Source organism: Drosophila ananassae, chromosome 3R, assembly GCF_017639315.1.
Source record: "Drosophila ananassae strain 14024-0371.13 chromosome 3R, ASM1763931v2, whole genome shotgun sequence".
Classification (NCBI taxonomy): Eukaryota; Metazoa; Arthropoda; class Insecta; order Diptera; family Drosophilidae; genus Drosophila; species Drosophila ananassae.
The window spans coordinates 12,399,479-12,419,639 of NC_057930.1; the positions used below are offsets into that span (position 1 = coordinate 12,399,479).

The following is a 20,161-nucleotide window of genomic DNA, read 5'->3' on the forward strand; positions in this document are numbered from 1 at the left end:
AAAAGTAAAAAAATCTAAAAACCTACCACATAAACTATTACCTTTTCAAATTAAACTTAATTATTATTGGGGGCTCAGGTTTATTTCATTTTTTATTGGGTCCAACAGGAATTGTAAAGTCTATCAGGGATTATCAGAGTGGATTTTGAAGTAGAACTGTTGGGGATAATCGAAGGGCTTGTGCTGGATCTCTGGTGGGTAAGACGCTAAAGTCCTTTCTGGATTCTCGAAGGGCTTCAGTCATCAATCAAATCCATATTTCTACATGATCTGCTGTTAGTACTTTTTTAAGTTTTGGTTGTCGGTTGAAAGAAAGTGATCTTAGAACCATATTAGCATCTCCAGACTCTAATAATATCCCTAATATCAATTCCGAATCCATTGCGATTACCATCCGCATGCGTTGAAACATGGGAAGCAATTACCCCCAGAGCATGACGGATAGCAACAAGGACGGCATCTGGGTATGGGATTTATGACAAACGGGGGACTGGCAAACCGATCATAAAATTTCTTGGGTGCCCATTTCTTTCGAATGCGCTTGCGTCGTTTCTTTCTCAGGAAGCACTTGCAATAGGAATTGGGGAGAAGTTCGCGCAGTAGGCGCTCCAAATTGGTAAGATCGCACTCGCAGCCGAACTCATCCTCAAGTCCACCGTTCGCCACACAGTTGCACTTGCCCTGGGGATTGCAGGTGCAGTCCTGCTCCTCGTATTGTTCCTCATCCATAGCATTTTGAGCGACGGCGCACTTGCAGCACTGACAGCATTCCTTCTTTCCCGTTGTAATGCAAATGGGTACCTTGGATATTTTCAATTAAAAGATGGATTAAAATGATCAGGAATAGTACTGACCGTAATACACCGATATGACGTCTTATTGTTATCAGCCACAACCACATTCTGTTGATGCATATTGGCCTGCCATCGCATCTCGTCCTCATATCCCTCCAGGTTACTCATTGCGTCGTGCATCGTGTTGGTTGGTGTGCCCCCGAACTGGCCATCTTCCGAATCAGTGCAGTCACATTCTCTGAGACCAGGCTGATTACTTTGCATTGTATAATCCTCTGGACTTACGCAGTTACAGGTTTCGCCTCCTCCGCTCATTCCATCTGGACCACCGATATCGACAGGATTCTTATTCTTTTTGTCACATCGACAATCGCGTCTTCGATTCGGAGGCTGTCCGCCTACACCACTGGAATACCATTTAATTTTAATAGTTTTCTTTTTGAATTAAAGTATAACTTACTCTCTAGGAAATGCCCTTCGATCGTCTTGGAACCTTTGGCGGGAAAGAAATTATTAAATTTGGTTAAAGAACTTTTGATACATTACCCATTCCGACCATTTCGATAGCCATCACTGTGGGTTTATGTCGATTTTGGTTAGGAAAAGGATAAGTTATTACTTAAGAAACATACCGACTGGAAAAAAGAATATATTTTTAAAAATGTATCATATATAAACAGAATAATTTCTAACTTACTAGCAATTTGGATCTTGGGGGTAGCCCACTCCTGGAGGATTTCTCCTCGCTCCGTTTCTAGGCGGTGAGTAATAATAACTTAAAATACAAAAATTAATAAAAGGATATATAAAAAGGAGGACTAACTCCTACTTAGGATATCCACCCTGCCCAGGATAGCCCATGTATCCACCAGGTGCTGGATAACCTCTTCCCGGATACGGCTCTGGCTTGCTGAATTACAAAAGAAGGAAAACATTTCAGTGAGGAGTGAGGGAAAAGGACCTGCTCACTTGACGACTATCAGCAGGATGGTGGGCTGGGTTGGTGTCTGAGCCTGAGCCGGTTGGGCCGGTGCTTGTGGTGGTGGTGGTGCCAGCGAAACCTCATTGTCCATCGGTTCTTCACCTGGACTAACGGACCGCTGGGCCTCGAAAGCATTCGCATCGTTCTCATCGTAGTTCCTCGGCTGGAAGGGATCCGGCTGTTGGACCTCCGAAACAGTGTAGACACTCTCCATTGACTGAATGGTACGGGCAGAGTTGCGACGACTGGCAGTTGCCGCGCCTGGGCCCTCTTCGGTTTTATCCTTTTGCGGATCGGTCATCCTTATGGACGGGGGAATGGATGACCAGGCCTTAGAGTCAGGGCTTCGAAGACAGCAATTTCCACAGCGACAGATCGGTTTCTTAATTTCAACGATGTCGTCGCCACACAGCATACTTCGCCAGGACCTCCTCCAACATCCCTGAAGACTCTGTCTCCCAAGCCCCCGTTTTCCGGGGTTCGTGTGATCTGAGAAGCAACAATTCTGTCAAAATAATCTCAAATGAAGTTTGCTTTGGCAGATCAAGCAAAGTATACCTACCCAACTGAACTATGTAAATTATCAGAAAGGGGGGCAAACAGGAGCAGGAACATCCTCCATCTAATCCTGCCAAAAAGTGGAGTAATCTAGCCCTGGCTTGCGACTTGAGGGTCGATTTGGGGATCCCCCCTGCTCTCGATTTCCTTGATTGTCCTTGAACTGAAAGGGAGAGTAATCGCAACTGGTCGATCTATTCTGAAGCCTCCGGGATTTGGATTTTGGGGAAGCGGATTTTTCTTTGGAATGCGATTCCTTACGTCGTAGCCTGAGCGGGTTGGTGCCGACCGACCTCATCTCCGGGCCAACCTGAACTCCCTCGGTCTGAAGAGTCTTCTCAAACTGCACCTTATTGGCTTCGGATTGGGATCCGCTTTTCATGCGGTATGGCCTCCTGAAGGAGGATCTCTTGCAGATACTGAAAATCTGCACTGGCTTCTTGGGTCTACCAATACTTATGTCCGTGGTGCTAATGGCTTTATCGGTGGTGGCTATGATTTCCAAGGAACTGGACTCACTGGAGGTGTAGGCATCAGTCTGCACTTGTTTGTTCTTCATGGTCAGCGATCTCCGGCTCATCTCGATTTGCATCTGGTACTGTTGCTCCTTTTCCCATTCGGACAACACCTTCCGGTCAGTGTCACTCCAATCATCCTCATCGACGAAGGCTTCTGGCGGATGAGCTTCTTCCCGCTCCTCCTCTTCCTCCTCCACATAGGAGTAGGTCAGATGCCCACCTCCACTCTGAAAATCAGGGGAAGTCACAACATTAGAGCCCCGTGGGGTGTCCGCCAGGTAGATGGAGGGTCCACTACTCTTCCTATATAGCATATGTTTAATCGGTTTCCGAGGGTACTCGATTTCCGCTTCCTCCTCGGAGGACAGCTGGCTAGGAGGTGGTGCCGCTACTTGGGGCGGATTAAACATATTCGACTTGGTATTGCCACTTGGAGAAAGCATTTTCTGTACACGAGGAACATTATCCAGACTTCTGACCACTCCGCAGCATTGTCTGCAGCATTCCATTGGACACCACATGGTGGTGCCCTCATCCCTAACTGTCTGACAAGCGGTTCCTGAGGTATCTAAAAAATATATAAAGAGCAAGAAAGTGGATGGAACTCCCCCTTTAATGAAAACCTGAACTTACTACACATTTTGGCCGATTTTGAAGCTTCCAAAATCTTCGGCAATGTGTCCAAATCTTCTGTGCTGCTCCCCCTATTCTGCACCCGGACATATTCCGAGGATTTCGGAGGACGCTTCTTTGGTTTCCTCAACCACGGCAGTGTGTTTATGTATTGTCTCTTAGGTGGCCTGGATTCCGCCTCCGAGTCGAACGAATTCGGATTGGAAGGATCAACGTTTTGGACGATCAGAGGTTGGACGGGAAGCAGCAGGACCTGCACGGGTGAGGTGGTGGGTGACACAACTGGAGGGTCTACCGTACTATCCATGTGGTTATCATAGATATTCTGCTCCTGGGAGTGATGGGCTAAATAATTGTTTAGTTTTTCGACTGTTTCGGACATGAAATCGGTCAGAACCGAGATCTCAGATATCTCGGGAGGATTGTTGTTTTCCGGAGCTTCGGTTTCGGATTCCTTATTGGTGGTCTGACTGTCTTCCGAGCTCTTTAGCTTTTCGGCAGCCAAGTGGGTCTCCAGACCAAACAATATGTCTTTAAGGTCGTCTATGGCCTGTTGGCCGTTGGTTTTCTTCAAGGACCTTATGGGTGGCTGTGGGGGAGGATCGTAGCTTGCTCCTGAATCCATTTCAAAATCATCCACACCTCCAAAAGGATAACGCTCTTCGAGATCACCCCCCGTTAAACGATCCATGAAATTTTCACCATTAAAAAGATTATTTGGATTCCAGTTGAAGCCCCAGGGATTAACGGGCTGTGCTGGATTGAACATCATTGGCATGGGCATCAAATACGGATTGAGGAGCTCTCGCCTCCGTCTGCGTCTTGGTCCTCTTGGTGAAACCGACCCATTGGCTTCGATGTTGAAGGTGACACGTCGTGTCCTGCGCGTCATAGTGGTCCTTGCCGGCACCGAAACCAATGGTTCCAGCCTCAACTGGCATCTGCGGCGTCGCTCCAACATGCTAGCAGTTCTTTATTCCAAGTTGTCCGTTCAAAAGTGGATTTTAAAAATCTTCAAAAACTAATTTTGACAGCTAACCAAAACATTGAGAGAATTTTTTGTTTGAAACAAAACAGCAATTTACAAATAAGAATTTTCCAACATATATTTGAATTTGAAGAATGAATCGAAATAAATACAGAATAGTGGAATCGATGAGTGTCTATAGGAATTGTCTTGAAAATTATCATCATTTCGGATCCAGCCGATGGCGGGCTCCGAATCGGGAGCTCAGCTTGGGAAGCTCGCCGGGAATTTGGCCTCGGAAGTGGGCCCACTCCTTCTGGTAGTATTGGTAAAGTGCCACCGGATCAGTGTATCGGTTCTTGCGACGTCCTGAAAAGAAAAAAAAGAGTTTAAAATATTTCCAAAATATCATACTATCCATTGCCCTCACCTGTTGAAGATCCACGACTGGCACTGCGAGCACGAGACCTGCTACGGCGACGTCTTTGGGCCCTGGGACGTTCTCCAGCATTGGCTTCCGATTCGCCACTAGACGGCGGTGGCTGCCTGCCGGAACGCGATGAGCTCCGGCTACGCCTGCGGCTGACTGGCTCCGACTTGGCCATGGTCTGCTTCGTGCTCTGCTTGGGAACAACCGGCGGAATGGAGGCATCCATCAGTAGCTTCTCGCGGAAGAGACGTGCCAGGTCATCGAAGCCAGCACCACCTTCCGAACGTGTGTCCTCCCGATCAGTCTTGAACTCCTTCTCCTTCACGAATAACGATGACGACGTGGTAGCGGGAGCCGAGTTCTCCTTATCCTTATCCTTGTCCCTGTCCCGGTCTCCGGTTAGTTTGGCACGTGAGCTGGCGGTGCTGCGCTTATGCAGGCTGCTGAAATTGTCCTCCTTTGCGTTCTCCGCCAGACGCTCCTCATACTTGATGAGCTTGCGCAAGTCTATATCGGGATGGGATCGGATCAGAGATCAGAAAGTCATTAGCAGGGAGGTGGGAAGAAGGGGGGTGAACATATGGATGAGATGGCGACCGGTGCAGGATGGAGAAAGGTGGAAGGAGCAGATAGAAACCCAGAATTAAAATCATTTTTCTAAAATTTTCAACTTAAATCTTTTGCCAATTTTAATAAATTTCAAATCTAAAAAAAACTAGGCCAAATAAATAATTTTAACTTCCAATTTGGATAAAAAATAATTTAAAAGTTCTGCCAGTTGAATAAAAACTATCGTGTATTTTTAATTGAATATTTAATAATATAATTTACTCTTTGTTTTAATATTTTTACAATTGCTTTTGGTTTTTTTTTTGTATTAAGTTTAATTTATTTTTTATTTCTGTTACATAGTAGTTTACTTTCGCCTTTCTTTAATTTTTTTTTTTGAGCGTTGACTTGATATTAGTACATGGCTAAAAAATAATAATAAAAACATTTGGAAATAGAAACGAAAAAAAGGATCTTTACTACTTAATAGCTAGGATTTGAAAATGAGAAGTTCTTTTTTGGAATTGTCCGAAATAGTTAATGTGCATTTTTTGCATTTAATTTTTTGTATTTGTATTTAGGGGAAAGGGTATTTGAGCTAAACTAATATTAAACTAAGACTTATTTACGTATCGCTGTGTGTGATTTTTTTGCTTTTCTGTTTGTGAGTTGAAATTATGCTAAATTTTGGATGTTGATGGATGGGTCGGGATCTGTTCCCACTTCATTTCCGACTAACAATAGCAATAGTTTTGTTTATTATTAAAAATTAAAAAATGGACAAAAATAAATAAAAACCTTTGGAGACTCTGCATCGAATTGATTTTAATATTTAACAAAAAAATCGTAATGGCAGTGATAAAGTAACATTATAATTTCCAATTTCCAACTTCCCATTTCGCCAAATTTAATCCGAAAATTGAATTGGGAACAGAGTACTCGCTTTTTTGGAGGGAATTGTGGCCTAAAAATACCTATAAACTGAAACTTATCGTCTCTGTACACACTAAAGTCTAAAAAGTGATTGGTGCTGAATGATGACCGTGATGACCTGCCCCCCAAATGGGCAGGACTATTATGATGATGATGATGGTGGATGATGGAGCTGATCCGATGGCTCAGCGACGGTAACGAAATCGCCGAAACGGTGCCCGCAGCCGCCGGCAGGTGACACGCACCTCCTTCTTGAGGAACTGCGAAATGGCCAGGGATTTGACCGCCGCGGTGGCAGCTTCCGCCGCACAACTGCTGGCCGCCTTCCCATTGTTCGGCGGCGCATACTTGGAGATGTCGAACTTCCGCTTTGGTGTCGTCTGTTGTGGCTGCTGCTGCTGTTGGTGGGGACAGTGCTCGTGGGAGTCGCCCGCCTGGGTGTTGCTCAGATCCAGATCGGTGTCCAGACCATCCGAGGAGACGGTGAAGATGTCAGAGTTGTCTCCCAGTTTCTCGCTTGGCGATATGCAACTGCCGAGGCTACCATTCAGCTGGGGCGTCCGCCTCTGAACCTGGCCGGAACTGGGCGTGGAGGTGGCCTGGAGGCGCTGGCCGTTGTGCAGGGTGAGCAGCAGTTTCTTGCCGGGTGTGGAACGGTCCTCCGGTGGCGTAGTCACCGATATCGAGGGTATTCGGGCTCTCTTCTCGACCGGCTCCCCTTCTTCCTTGGCCTTGCCGCTGGTCTCCTGCTCCTCGAAGGCATCCTCGAACACATCCTCCTCTTCTTCCTCGTCCTCCTCCTCGACATCCGCATCAGTGGCCTCGATTTCCGCCTCATCGTCCTGCTGCTGATCCACCGAGTCGGCCATCGTTTCATCCTCCTCGGGCAGGCTTTCGTTTTCATCCGCCTCGGGCTCCGGCTCATTGTCGGCCGTATCATCCACGTCGGTGGCCGGTGGCGTCATGACGGCGCCTTCTCGAGGATTCTGCTTCCCATCTGCCGTTCTCCCCGGCCCACCTCCGCCTTCATCTCCCTCCGGATCTCCACCACCACCCTCATCATCTTCATCCTCTTTGCTCAACAGTTTTTCCCGGGTGGCCGATGTAGTAGTGGTCGTGGTGGTGGTCTGCTCCTCCTCCGTTTCCATTGGCTCCTGCTTAATGGGTCGCATCTCCACCAGGCCCATCTTCTGGAAGTTGATCCTCTCTTCAGGCATGGAACGATTACCGCCAAATCCCCCAGCATTGCGTCGCCTGTGCGCCTTCGGCCAGCCGGTGCGGTTGGACTTCAAGCTCTTCCGCTTTTTGTAGTAACTGGAATACAGGTTCAGGCTGTTGTTCATCCGCCGACTGGTGCCCGGCAGACCGCCCTTGGCCGGGTCCTCCTCATCATCTCCACTGCCCGCACTGCCCAAGAGCAAGTCGCAAAGGTCGAACTCGCTGGTGAAGCAATCGGTGGGCGGAGGTGTCTGCGGATTGGATTGCCTCTCCTGGGCCTCCACTCCCGACGATGACGAAGAAGGTTCTTCGATCTCTAGATCGTATTCCCGGCCAGCCAGCTCCAGGTATTTGTCTAGCTGCCAGGCAGCCAACCCGGGATTACTGTACTGCATTGCCTGATCCAGGGCTTTGAAGGCGGACGACTCCATCTCGTACTCGAGCACACCCTTCTTACTCGGGAGCTTGCGAACTCCCCGGAACGACCCGACACCTGGCTGCTGTTGAACGGTCTGTTGTGGCGGCCGCCCAACACAACCGGTACCCTGGACGTTGACCCTTCTCTTCCGCGAAGCCTTCGCCTCCCGTCGGTTCGCCGTGGAGGCGGCGAATTCCAAGCGGCGGGAGTAACTGTGGCTGTAGCTCTGATTGGCGGTGGAGGGCGGAATGCGGCGACTCCGGATGGGTGACGCCGTGGCTGGCACGGGAGCTGGCGGGGAATGATCGTACTTGTTCTGGCCACGCCGCATCCGCTTCACAGTCTCGCTGATTTCGGTGGCAAAGCGCAGTTCCTCCACGGGAGTGGCGGCCTGGGACCGGGTGGTTCGCGGCGATGCTGGCGCCACCACGGGCTCCTGCTTCAGGGGCGTCTTCAGTTTGGGCGGCTGCGCAACCACGGGTGGAGGGGGCGGCTCTTCAGCCTCGGAGTTCGTTTTACTCTGCGAGTCCTGCCGCTGACGGATGATGCAACTGACCAGGGCCAGGGTGGAAGCGTGCTCCCGCGGCGATTTCCTCGGCGGCAGCTCGGCAATCCTGGCCAGCTGCTTGTTCCGGCAAGTGATGCCGCTTTTTTGGCTATTGCTGCAGCTGGAACTGGAGGTGCTGCGAACCCGCTCTATCAACTGCACCCGATCCCCCAGAGAACCCGAGGCGAACTCCCGTTCGAGGAGCTCCGGCGTGCTGGCCTTGCTATCACATTTGGCTATGGCAGTGGCTAGGGGATGGCCTTCCAGCTGCTGCTGCTGCTGGAGTTGCTCCTGTTCCTGTTGGTAACGCTGGAGGAGGTGCAGCTTCTTGTGCTTGTAGACGGAGGACGTGCACGGAGATTGGTCATCGTCCTCCGTCTTCACTTCCTTCTTCGTCTGGGGCGTCTGCTCCTCTTGCTTCTCTGGCACTGCCTCCACCTCGGCCTTCCCCTCGCTGCCATCCCGGCACAAGGAGCAGGTGTGAGCCGGCAAGGTTCGGGCCATGGGTATGGGACCCATTTCGTAGGGCAACTTCCGGTAGCGGGTGCTGCCATAATACGTAAAGTAGTGCTCCTCGCCCGCATCCTGACGCAGAAACACCCGATTCCAAAGCTCTCCGCTGGGCAGGGACTCGAAGGTGTACTTCATCTTCTGCAATCGCTCGCTCTTGGCGCAGTCGAAGATGAGATCCACCGGTGGAGCTTTGTTCTTCGGTGGCCTGCCCTTGGCCGCCTTCGCTGGGCTCGCCGACTTGGGGGCTGGTCGTGTGGGCGATGTCTTCGCTTCCACCACCGGCTCCACCTCGCCGGCACTCCGATTTATGGTTAACCTCGAGCGCCGCCTGGCCGCCCTCTGCTCCCTGGTGTCGGCAGGTTTCCGGGCCTTTGTCGTGGCTGTACTTTTGGTGGCTATGTAGTCCTCATCGCTGCCCTCCGAGGACACGCTGCTCTCCAGATCCAGTTCCAACTCATCCTCGAGGTCCTCCAACAGCACCTCTTCGAACTCTGGTTCCGTCTCAGCTGGAGCTTCAACTTCCTTTTGCTTTGTCTTTGCTTTCTCTGATTCCCCCATCCGATCCTCCAGTTTGCTGGCCCATTTCCGGCTGGATGTCTGCCTCAGTTGCTGCTGCTGATGACGACTGCTGGCAGTGGCGGCTGTCACAATGGCGGTGGCAGTCCGACTACTCTTCCTGGTGGCCACCATTTGCTGCTCCTGCTTCACCTTCAGCTTCATCTTCATCTTTAGCTGCGGCTGTGGCTTCTCCGGCTTGGGCTCTTCCTCTGGCTGGATGGGGGCGCTCGGAAAGCGCTGCTGGTTGCTATTGCTACTGCTGCTCCCGGTGGACAACTGGCGCTGGAGCACCTCTTGTCCACTGCCTCCACCTCCCGCTTTTCTCCTCCTTCCCACGGCCTGGGCCCTCTTCCGTATACTAGTGTTATGTAGGCCGGAGGACTCTTTTGTTTCCGCTTCGCTGGTGCTGGTGTCCAGGCTGGCCGAGGAGATGCTGCACCTGCCCCTCACATCCGAAGTGGTTTGCCTGTCGATGTCCGTGGGCAGCTCACTGCTGCTCCTCGTCGTGGACGCCGTCGTCCGTGGAAACATGAAGTTCTCTGCCTCGCCATTTAAGCGCTGCAGCTCCGTTTGCCGGACTTTCTGGAACTTGACTATCAGGGAGGGGGAATCCACCTGGTTGCCGCCGGGCCTGCCTCTTCGCGGCGGAGTGGCGCACTCCTCGCGAGTCTCCACCACCTTGTACAGCGAGGAAGGCGGCAACATGGCTCTAATTGGCGGCGACAGCCCGGAGTTCTGGGTTTTCCGCCGCCCAGTAGTCGTGGTGGGAGTGGCGGCCGCCGTTGTAGGATGCACCTGGCGCTGGAGCTCCGATAGACTTCCAGCTTGCTGTTTCTTTCCGCTGTTGCCACTTCCGGCACTGGCGCCTCCGGGCGAAGGCGTCTGCGGGGATGCAGCCGATGCTTGGAACTTTTCCGACGAATGCTTGCCTTTGGTTATACGCTTGGATCTCTCCCGCAACGCTGGCGATGGCCTCTTCTGCTCCTCATTACTCATTGACTCGTCCACATCCATGTCCAGATCACTCTCAACGGGCGGCTGCTCTGCCAGGAACCGATTCACATCCGCCGAACTGCTTATGAGGCTATCCAATGCCAGGAAATTCTCCGAATTCTTGGCAAACAGCTCGTGATCCTTGCTCTGGAGATGAATGTTCAGAGTGTCGTACTCTAGCTTACAGATCTCGCACACTCCACCCTGTTTCTCGCTAGAATCCTTCGGCTCCCGTAGGTTGGATCGAGGACTATTCGGCGGGAGAGTCGATTGCTTCTTCAGCTGCTGCAAGGCCGGATGCTGGGGTATCTTTTCCTTGTCTTTCTGGGATGTGCGCGAGCCCTGGGACTTGCGGGTCATGCTCTGCTCCTGTTCCTTCTTCTCCTTTGTCTTTGACTTGGTTAGCAGTCGAAAGGCGCCGTCCTCGCTGCTTAAGTCGATCTTTGGCCAGTCGTCTGGCTGCTTAATCAGATGATAGTACGGCCGATAATTTCGCTTCACGGACTCGATCTTCACATACTGCTTCTTCAGCTGAATGTGATGGGGGCTACCTGTTGCAGTGCCTGAACCCGATCCTGCCGCTCCTGCTCTGCCGCTTTCCTTCTTACCGTACAAGTACTGCTTGAGTTCGGTTTGGATGCGCTTTATGAAACGCTGGGCGTAGTCCGTCTGCCAGATGGTATAGCTACGCTTGATGGATGTTGTGGGTGTGGTATTGACACCGCCACTGGGCACCCCAACTGTTGTCCTGCGGACGCGACTTAGTATGGCATCAGCACGTGATTGCCGCTGATTCGGTTTTCGGGCCGACGAACATCCATCGTCCTGATAGTGGCTGGTGGGTGTACCAGGTGTGGATGGTGTACCAGGTGTTCTGTGTCCTGTTTGGCTACCGCTACCGACCTCCGGCTTGTCGGTGATAAAGTGTGTGATATTGTCGCTCAGGAAGAACTCGAGGTGACCGCCCAATGCCTTGATATCCGACTCGATGCGAGTGGCGAGCTGATGGTCACAAATATCCAAATAGAACTTGAAGTGACACAGCGGCCGTTTGCTTTTGATGACCTTTACTTTAGGTGGTGTTGTTGTTTTGGTTGCTGTTGTTACTGACGATGCTGCTGCTGCTGCTGATGTTGCTGCTGGTGTTGCGTGGCTAGTTGTTGTTGCGAGTCTGCTGGCGCCTTGTTTGTCCGACTGCGGTTGCATACCTTCTGGCGCAAATTAGCTGCACAGTCAGTCAGGAGTCCCAAGAACCCAGAATAGAGAAAGAAAAGAGTGGAGACAAGAGACAATTAATTACTTGTAATGCAAAAACCAAGTCCACATAGGAAGAGGATATTTTATGGAATTTAGTTTAAAATATTTAATTACAATTTTTTAACAAAAAAAACTAATACTTTGTATTATTTATTTAGTTATTTTATTTAAAACCAACCGCATTTAATAACTCCTTTGCCGCGAAAAAAAAAAAAATACAATAAGGAAGAACAGTTATAAATCACTGCCCGGAGGTCCTCCCGCGTCTGCTTCTTCTTGCTCCTGGCTTGCGTGGGTTATGCAATTTTGCATTCGGATACACACAAATCAAATCAATAATTGCATTCCACTGCATTTCGGTATGTATTTCTCAACATCCCATCGTGTGTCGAGTGTGAGTTAATATTATTTTAATTCCAAACTAAAAATGGGACGACTATCAACCAACCCAAGCGGGTGGAAGAAGAAGAAGAAGCAGCTGTGCGGCAATAGAGGGCTACCAGATTGGGTAAAAGTGCCAGCACGTTGCCACTTGGTAATAGATAGTGATGATACATCTGCCAAAGCAGGAGATTAAAATCCAGTTTTAATATTAAAATTAATAGGTTACGATCTATTAGCAAAACAATCAAAAAGAATTTAAAAAAAATAGTTTTGCGAAATATAAAAAAAAAATTAATATTCATTAATCCTAATCATAAAAATATTTTACTAAATAATTTATATTAAAACTTAATGAGAACTATGATTTAATTGTAATCTAAAAATTTTTGTTTTCCCCCTTTTCAAGTCTTTTGTTTTTATCCTTTGTTCTGGGTCATTGCTTATCGGGTTTCGTTATGTCCCACATATTCGTTAAAAAAGAATGCGAATGAGCTGGCAAAGGCATAAAGACCGATGACCGATATCAATTAGGTTTTAAAGGTATCTGGCAACCCCCTGCCCACCCACTCCTATGCAAATGAACTGCCCAAAAGGCCCCAAAATCGACATATAACCTGAAAATCAAGCAAATCAGCAAGCTGCGCTGGCACTTTTTCCCCTCCATCTCCACCACCATTTTTTTTTTCCATTACAACACGAAAGTTAGTAGCAAAGAGGAATGCGGGAGAACAACGAGTGGCAACCCTCAGAAGCAGCAGCAACACCAGCAACCAAAAACAACAACAAAATGATAATAAGAAAACGAAGACGGCAAAAAATAACACACACACGAAATAAAATAAGAGCAAATGGAAAAAAACGCACAAAACTCAAAGATACCGAGGGAGGAGGGAGAACACGACCGACAGCAGCAGCAGCGGCAACAGAAAAGGGAAAAAGCAGAGGCACACACGCAGTACATAAATTTCTACGTTTGTGGAAAAAAAAAACAAAATTCATGTGAAGTCGCGGATGAAGCTGACAATGCGGTGGAGGCCGAAATACACACACACACAAACTCTCACACAGATACACGAACAGTGGAAGATACAAACAAGCAGAAAAGCAGGCCCAGGGCAACAAGCAACAACAAAAACCACGAGAGGCAAAACTTTACACGCCAAAGCTCTAAATACACTTTCAAAATTGGTTCCAATAAAATTCTTATCTATTTAGAACTGGTTTCTGGTTCTGGTCTATTTACCACAAAAGTATCTATCAGATAGTTTACATTTTATAGCTCATTTATTTATTTTTTTATTTATAATTAACAAATTATTATATTAACTGTAGTATCCACTGTAAGGGTATGAAAACAATGTCTTCCTACAGTGGTCACTCGGCTGCCATGTGTTTGAAAAATATTTTCTGTCTAGAAATGTGCCCTGGAAACGTATAGTTGTTGTTTGTTTTTGTTCTCCTGGGTTGCCGGTTTTGCTGATTGTTCGATTATTTTCCCCCCCCATATAGTATGTGGTGTGTGTATAGAGTGTGTGTGTGGCAGCAGCAGCAACCACTGTGGTGCCTGCCCAGTAGAGCCATATGTAGTTGAAGTATCTACCTCGCCACCGTATTATTTCTCAGTCAGTCTCGTGTGTGTTATTCACATTATTTCCGAGTAATACTCGTTTTTGTTTTTCTTTATTCCATTGCACTGTATTTCTGCTGTAGCTTGCCTCTCTCTCCTGCGCTTTACACGTACGTTCGTTGGCAGCGGGCACAGGGAACAAATAACAACAAAAAAAAATAAAATAAAATAAATAAAAATGGTGACGAATCGTTTGAAATTTAGCCGAAAAGTCGAAACTGTGAAGAAAATAAAACTTAAATATCAAAACATTCGCACACAAACACACACACAGGCTGGGAGGGGGAGGGAGAGGGGAAGGATAGACATAATCTAAACTTACCTTTCAGAAATTCACGGAGTTGCTCGGCGGTTATATTCCTATAGCCTAATTCATTTAGGTGCTGCAGTATGGCCCGTGCATCTAAAGGCAAATGTGACATTTTCTATGACTTTTCGCCAATTGTTCCGATACCGATTCTCGTATTGTTAATTTTTTGTTTATATTCCACTCTCACATACACGACACTCACTCACACACACATACATATATATACATATGCACCCCGTTTCTTGTCGTTTCTCTTTCGCGTTTGTTTCGTTTCTGGCTACACTGCCTCTTCTTCTTCTCCTTTAGCTACTGCTTCGTGCGCCGACAATCGACAAAAAATTTTCACTGTACTTTTGTTCGGTTTTTTTTTTCTTTTTGTTGTCCGTTGGCACCGCGTTGGCCGTATTTTACTTGCATTTAGTTGCGTCGAATTAATTAGTTGCAACGCTAAATATACACACAACTGTATTGGAACGATCGGGTGGTGAGCGAGCAGCGTCTATCGTTCCGTTGCATACGCCTTTGTTATTTTAATGATTTTCACCCCTTGTACTTTAGCAGGGCGTCGCCAATTTGGTTGTGCGCGCACAGTTCGAGAGTGGTAATGGACTTTTCCAATTTTCACATGTTTTCCAGCTAGTTTTATAACAATTTTCACCAATTGAAAATAAAGTGTACACGAACAGAGCAGCGCACACACGCTCGACCAACAATTTTTTCGTCGTGTTATCGATAGGCAGTGGTCATGAGAGTGGTGGCTAGGGATGGTCAACATTGGTGTTGGATATGGCCGAGGTACTGTGGTGAACAGTCACGATTTATTTCAAGTCTTCTTGACAGTCATTTGTATTATAATCTACCTTCTAGATGTAAGAAATGAAGTATTTGTAATAGAATCTACCTAGTTTATAGCACAAAAGTTAAAAAAAAACCTTGTCTTATAAATGTCGTGACTGGTCGCAGCTGAGTTATCGATAGTTAGGATCTGCCATCGCTGCCACCTACACAGCGAAAGGTTTTTCATTGTTGCTTGGTCTGCTCTGATTTTCTCGGTTTCTCTGTTCTGCGACTGCGTCCCGTTTGCGTGGATAAAGATAGAAAAAAAAAAAGAAAGAAACGAACGCTACTCGGTCCGATCGTATTTTTATAAAATGTCTCGCTGTGCGTACCTGCTTTGCTTGCTGTTCTTAGGTGAGTGATATTCGCGTGGAGAATGTGGGACAGATTTTCGAGATATTAATGAGATACTCGTGTGATCTGGTATTGCAGCTTCCAGTTGCCTGATTTCCAGTGCGAGCGCAGGGAGAAGTAATTATGGAAGGAGATACAAAACGACCGAGGCGCCCACCACCACCACCACGCCCCCGCCGACGCCAAAGGAGTATCTGGACAGTCGGGCCGGAATCTCGACATTTGGCATTATCGCCATCATCTTCACGGTGATAGTTGTATGCCTGGTCTTCTACTACGGCATCATCTGCTACCCGTTGCTCTGTCGGGACGAGAAGAAGTATCGCTTCATGGACGTGTCCTCCACCATTACGGCGGCCACTTCGCGTTCCATCCAATCTATAGAGAACTATCCGGATCAAAAGCACCACCATCAACTGGCCTGATTTACGATCTAGGCCTCCGACTTAGTTGTACTTAAAAAAAAAGACTTTGACATACTGCGAGTAACGAAAGCATAATTATGCTTAACGATTTCAAGTTCCCAAGTATCTGACAAGAATCTATCTCCTTCAGATAATCCATCCTTGACACATCCAATCGAATATCTCAAAAAATGTAGAAAGAAACAATACCTTAATCTATTTAAATAAAAAATTGTAGATTCTTGTCAGGTATTTTAGTGTTAAATGTAGCCATAACCAGTCGAGCAGTTCGCTGGAAAGGGAATTAATCATTCATAATTGTAAATTGTATTCCCTACGCATCCACTGTTTCTTTATCTGTTTCTTGTATAAATCCCTATCCCAGGCTCAGTCTCAGGCTCAACAAGTTTTGCCCGACCTCCATCCCTTGGCCCTGGGCCCCTGAGCCTCTACCTTCGTTTTTATGCAGGTAGTTTTACTGTCCGACTGTCCAAAACGTTTACACACCACTTTGTTCCGTCCCTCTCGCCGTCTTTTTTTCTGGTCTCAGATATTGTATATTTTTTTTTGGACAAAGCCAAAGTGTGGCGATTGAGTCACGTTGTCCATGGCTGATTCATAAGAAATCTCACGAAATTTGCCCGACTTTCTGTTTTCAAATTTAATCGCTGCTCGCCTTGGATCGTATTACCAGAGGAAGTGCTGGTGTTTAGCCTCGAATATTGCCCATAACTTCAATTAAAAAATGCATTTTAATGCCGCCCCAAAACACACACAGGTTGTACTTAAATAGATCGAAACCAAGTACTGAATATAAAATATAATGCCAATCATAGTTTAAGGCCCCCGATTCTGCCGTCGAATTAAGCAATATGGAATTTGTGCATTTAGCTTCTGAACAGTATCGTGTATTACTTACACTTTGTGTCAAATTTAGAATTTAAGCAAATTCACTTCTTTATATACACCCCCTTTTTGGACATTTTATGCGAATTTTTACAAAAATCGAAATAAAATATATACAATTTTAAATCATTTAAATAATTCCCACTTTTTGTTACACAGTTTATTCAATTCGTGGTACAAAATTCATATGTTCGATGGTTTCAATTCTATACAATCTATTTGAGGATTGGTAGGACAAAAAACGTGCTAGTATAGTACTCGTAATATTATTTATATTTAGATTTAGATACGCTGGCTGACCTAAGAATATCATTATCATTCAGAATGCAAGTATGTTCTTTATCGGTAAGTGGAAAGTTGAGCTTGAGCCGCACAGTCTTGATGGTATAAGGGGTGTATGAGATTAATCTCCTACAGCTCATCCTTAGCAACGTCGTCCAGGTCGATGTCGCTAAGATCGATGTCCTCTTCGGTGGGTAGCTGGCCGTCCTTACCATCCCAGGGATCCACGGAAACGATATCGGGCTTCTTGGCGCCACGAACGGGAGCCGTATGGCCGCGTCCGTAGGAGATGTCGCGCAGGAACTCATTGATGCCGTCCTTGGAGAAGGAACCCTTCAGAACGGAGAATTTCATTTTCTTGAAGTTAACAACTGCCATGGCAGGATAGCCGAATCCGCCCACTTCCAGGGATTCCTCGAGTGCCGGCTGCTGACCACCCTCGGCCCAGGCCCAGCCCCAGAGTTTCTGCTTGTACTTCTCTCCCAGGGTGCGGAGAATGTCGAGGAACTTGTTACGGCACTTGGCATCGCAGTCCAGAATGTGGGGAAGCACGGACACCACGCACAGAGGCTTGCCCTCGCAAGCGCTATCAAAGGTCGACTCGTTGGTGATTTCGATCAGCTCGGGAGCTGGGACATTGGCCACATGCTTGTCGCTAGCCCAGGACACAATATCAGAGGCAGTGCGTCCACCACTGTACTCCTCAGCATCGCTGGCACGCTTGGATCCAGCCGGGAAGAACTTAATAGTGGGATAGCCGCGTACATTGTACTCGGCGGCCTTGCTCTGGTGGGCGGTGGCGTCGAGGGCGCCCAACTTGACCTTGCCCTTGAGCTGTTTGGCAGCGCTAGCCCATTCGGGGGCCAGATTCTTGCAGTGGCCGCACCACGGGGCAAAGAACTCCACCAGCCAGATGTCGTCAGAGTTGAGAACCAGCTTGTCGAAGTTGTCTTCCGTAAGTTCAATGACATCATCGCCGGATGAGCTGGAACCGCCGCCGGATGAGCTGGAACCACCGCCGAAAGCAGCCTGCACCTTCTTCTTCGCTTCCGCTAGCGCCGCCTCCGCAATTGCCTTTGCCGTCCGCTGGCCATTGTAATCAGTGGGCGTCTTTTTATTGGCGCCGAAAATCTTGATGGTGGGGAAGCCACGTACACCAAACTGTCCGCCTAGACTGCTATCGGCATCAGCGTTAACGGAGCCCACTTTAACCACTCCCTTGAGAGCCTTGGCTAGCTTCTTGTACTCCGGCACCAGGTTCTGGCAGTGACCGCACCACGGGGCATAGAACTCCACAACCCAGATGGCGTCGTCTTTCAACACCTCCCGATCGAAATTGGAGGACGTCAGTTCCACAACGCCGTCTGAGGGGGAATAGAAGCCATAGGCTGAGCCGGCTATGAAAGCCAGTATTAAAATGGTCGCTGCAAATTAAAGTTTAAATTAAAACAATTCGCAATTATTAAAATCATTTTTGAGAAAACTTACACAGCTGTCGCATTCTGTTTTTTATGTGCGTAGCGCTTACGTGTCGCTCTGCTGTTTATCTTTCAGATTGATTTGGTCTTTTTTAACTAAGTATAGAGAAGCGGTGAGATGCGGCTTTTATTTCTTAACAAAAAGAAGGTACACGTCACTAGAAACGCGAACTATCGGCTAGCGATGTGCTTGCATCTCTTCGACTTGACTGCTCATCTCTAAGGCAATGGCTCATCTCTAATGTAACTTGAAAATTTAAATATTTTGGCGCGCTTTTTTGTGTGGTCACAGATTTTAACATTTTACATATTTGGAAATCGTTGGCGAAGTTTGAAATGTTGCATATATCCAAAAGCTTTTGCTTTAATATCTTCCCGATGCCTCGTAAAACTAAACAAGTTAGGGATTTTTTAAACAGTTGAAATCGCTTAAATGTTGACATGCTAACAGCTAAATAGGCGGGCTATAATATCAATATGAATGTTTCTTGTGGTGTTAAAACTTCTAGATTTAAGGTTTAACCGGTTTATTATAAAAAAATTTGGCGTAAATTCAAAAAATAAAAATCGCCATTTGCATTAAATGGTGCCAGACTAATAAACAAACGTGAACCTGTTTGTGAAAGTATGGCAACGTTAATTTAAATTTTAAAATTCTTCAAAGAGGAAATAAATTTAGATTTCAATTATATTCGTATTATTTTGCAATCTTTCTCAATTCACTTAAATCTCCGAAGGAGAAAACTGAATTTTGAAATTTATAGCGTTTTGAAGAATACTGATAAACACTCTGTTTTCCAGAATATTACAAATTTTTTATGCTGTTTGAAAAGTTTATAAATCCTGTTAAGAAAATATTTGGGTAGTATTCGTAAATTATTGGTTTTTAAAGACTTTATTTTATATTATATTTTAGCAAGTCAAAGATTTTGTTATTAAATTTTTCCAATTTCTTATGCTTTCCCTTATTTTGCCAAGATATTGTTTAATTTGTCCTGGTATTTCCTTTAGCTTTGCTTTAATTTACTCATACCTTGTTTTGGGGTAGCCAGAATGTCCAGTATCATAGTCATAGTCCACCCACTGTCTTCCTTTTCAGGCGCCCCCTTCGTCCTTGTTGGGGTCTTCGTTTGTTGCGTGCGCATATGAGATAAAATATGTGGTCAATTTTACTTAATAGCGACTTAGTAGTAGTGTTGCCAAGATTTATGTGACGTTCATATTGCCACAGAAAGACAGAGCAAAACAATTTACTTTTCTGGTAAATCCCTCTAACCCCCAACACTTCACCCACCCCCTATGCTATTCAAGGGTTAATTGGCGGGAGTCCAGAGGGTCTAACTTTCCCTTCTTCGATCTGTGTGTGTTATTTTTATGATTATTGAATTTTAATGCATATCGAATGCACACATAAAGATTCAATGACACATAGTCATAACTTCTTGGGGCTGTAACGAAAGAAAGGTTGTGGGTGTGGCCAACCCTTCTTTTCTGCCAGGCCGAATGTAATGTTTATGCCACATTTGGTTTGCACTTCTTGCTTTCAGCATAAAAAGGCGTAATATTTGTATTAACGTCAATGGGCAAAAGGTTGACACTGAAAAAAATATATAAAAAATTGTTTTATTAGAAATTGGGTCTTCAGTGAGTCTATAAAGTATAATAGACTTATTTAACTATAAATTTATATATTTTTGTGCTTGAATAACTT

General features: G+C 46.7%; 6 protein-coding genes across 11 annotated transcripts; 1 reads left to right on the plus strand and 5 right to left on the minus strand.

Annotated features, from left to right (window-relative positions):
* Positions 1-63: 63 nt before the first annotated feature.
* LOC6503323 (uncharacterized protein CG42266) lies at positions 64-2,280 on the minus strand. Of its 5 annotated transcripts, none has more exons than XM_001965363.4 (8): positions 1,764-2,280; positions 1,624-1,704; positions 1,492-1,569; positions 1,427-1,429; positions 1,341-1,367; positions 1,255-1,287; positions 855-1,200; positions 64-801 (listed from the first exon to the last, which is right to left on the minus strand). In XM_001965363.4, the coding sequence occupies exons 1-8, from the start codon at positions 2,189-2,191 to the stop codon at positions 388-390; spliced, it is 1,410 nt and encodes a 469-aa protein (XP_001965399.3). In that variant the 5' UTR covers positions 2,192-2,280; the 3' UTR covers positions 64-387. The 5 variants fall into 5 exon arrangements, with proteins under 5 accessions (XP_001965399.3, XP_032311370.1, XP_032311372.1 ...); XM_032455481.2 differs by lacking the exon at positions 64-801 and having other exon boundaries at positions 887-1,032; positions 1,088-1,200; XM_032455480.2 differs by lacking the exon at positions 64-801 and having other exon boundaries at positions 887-1,032; positions 1,080-1,200.
* On the minus strand, positions 2,005-4,508 carry LOC6503322. Of its 2 annotated transcripts, none has more exons than XM_032455478.1 (3): positions 3,486-4,508; positions 2,339-3,420; positions 2,005-2,265 (listed from the first exon to the last, which is right to left on the minus strand). In XM_032455478.1, exons 1-2 carry the CDS (start codon positions 4,444-4,446, stop codon positions 2,399-2,401), a joined length of 1,983 nt encoding a protein of 660 aa, XP_032311369.1. In that variant the 5' UTR covers positions 4,447-4,508; the 3' UTR covers positions 2,005-2,265; positions 2,339-2,398. The 2 variants fall into 2 exon arrangements, with proteins under 2 accessions (XP_032311369.1, XP_001965400.1); XM_001965364.4 differs by having other exon boundaries at positions 2,251-2,281.
* Positions 4,509-4,565: 57 nt separating this feature from the next.
* LOC6503321 (zinc finger CCCH domain-containing protein 18) lies at positions 4,566-14,342 on the minus strand. The gene is made up of 3 exons (XM_014904890.3): positions 14,202-14,342; positions 4,883-5,389; positions 4,566-4,821 (listed from the first exon to the last, which is right to left on the minus strand). The coding sequence occupies exons 1-3, from the start codon at positions 14,299-14,301 to the stop codon at positions 4,676-4,678; spliced, it is 753 nt and encodes a 250-aa protein (XP_014760376.1). The 5' UTR covers positions 14,302-14,342; the 3' UTR covers positions 4,566-4,675.
* LOC26514262 (protein chiffon) lies at positions 5,661-14,337 on the minus strand. The gene is made up of 2 exons (XM_014905159.3): positions 14,202-14,337; positions 5,661-11,836 (listed from the first exon to the last, which is right to left on the minus strand). Exon 2 carries the CDS (start codon positions 11,815-11,817, stop codon positions 6,550-6,552), a length of 5,268 nt encoding a protein of 1,755 aa, XP_014760645.1. The 5' UTR covers positions 11,818-11,836; positions 14,202-14,337; the 3' UTR covers positions 5,661-6,549.
* Positions 14,343-15,162: 820 nt separating the features above from the next.
* On the plus strand, positions 15,163-16,825 carry LOC6507575. Its single transcript, XM_001965366.4, has 2 exons — positions 15,163-15,380; positions 15,459-16,825. Exons 1-2 carry the CDS (start codon positions 15,341-15,343, stop codon positions 15,803-15,805), a joined length of 387 nt encoding a protein of 128 aa, XP_001965402.1. The 5' UTR covers positions 15,163-15,340; the 3' UTR covers positions 15,806-16,825.
* Positions 16,817-18,620, minus strand: LOC6503320 (protein disulfide-isomerase A6 homolog). Its single transcript, XM_001965367.4, has 2 exons — positions 18,461-18,620; positions 16,817-18,396 (listed from the first exon to the last, which is right to left on the minus strand). Exons 1-2 carry the CDS (start codon positions 18,471-18,473, stop codon positions 17,102-17,104), a joined length of 1,308 nt encoding a protein of 435 aa, XP_001965403.1. The 5' UTR covers positions 18,474-18,620; the 3' UTR covers positions 16,817-17,101.
* Positions 18,621-20,161: the final 1,541 nt, after the last annotated feature.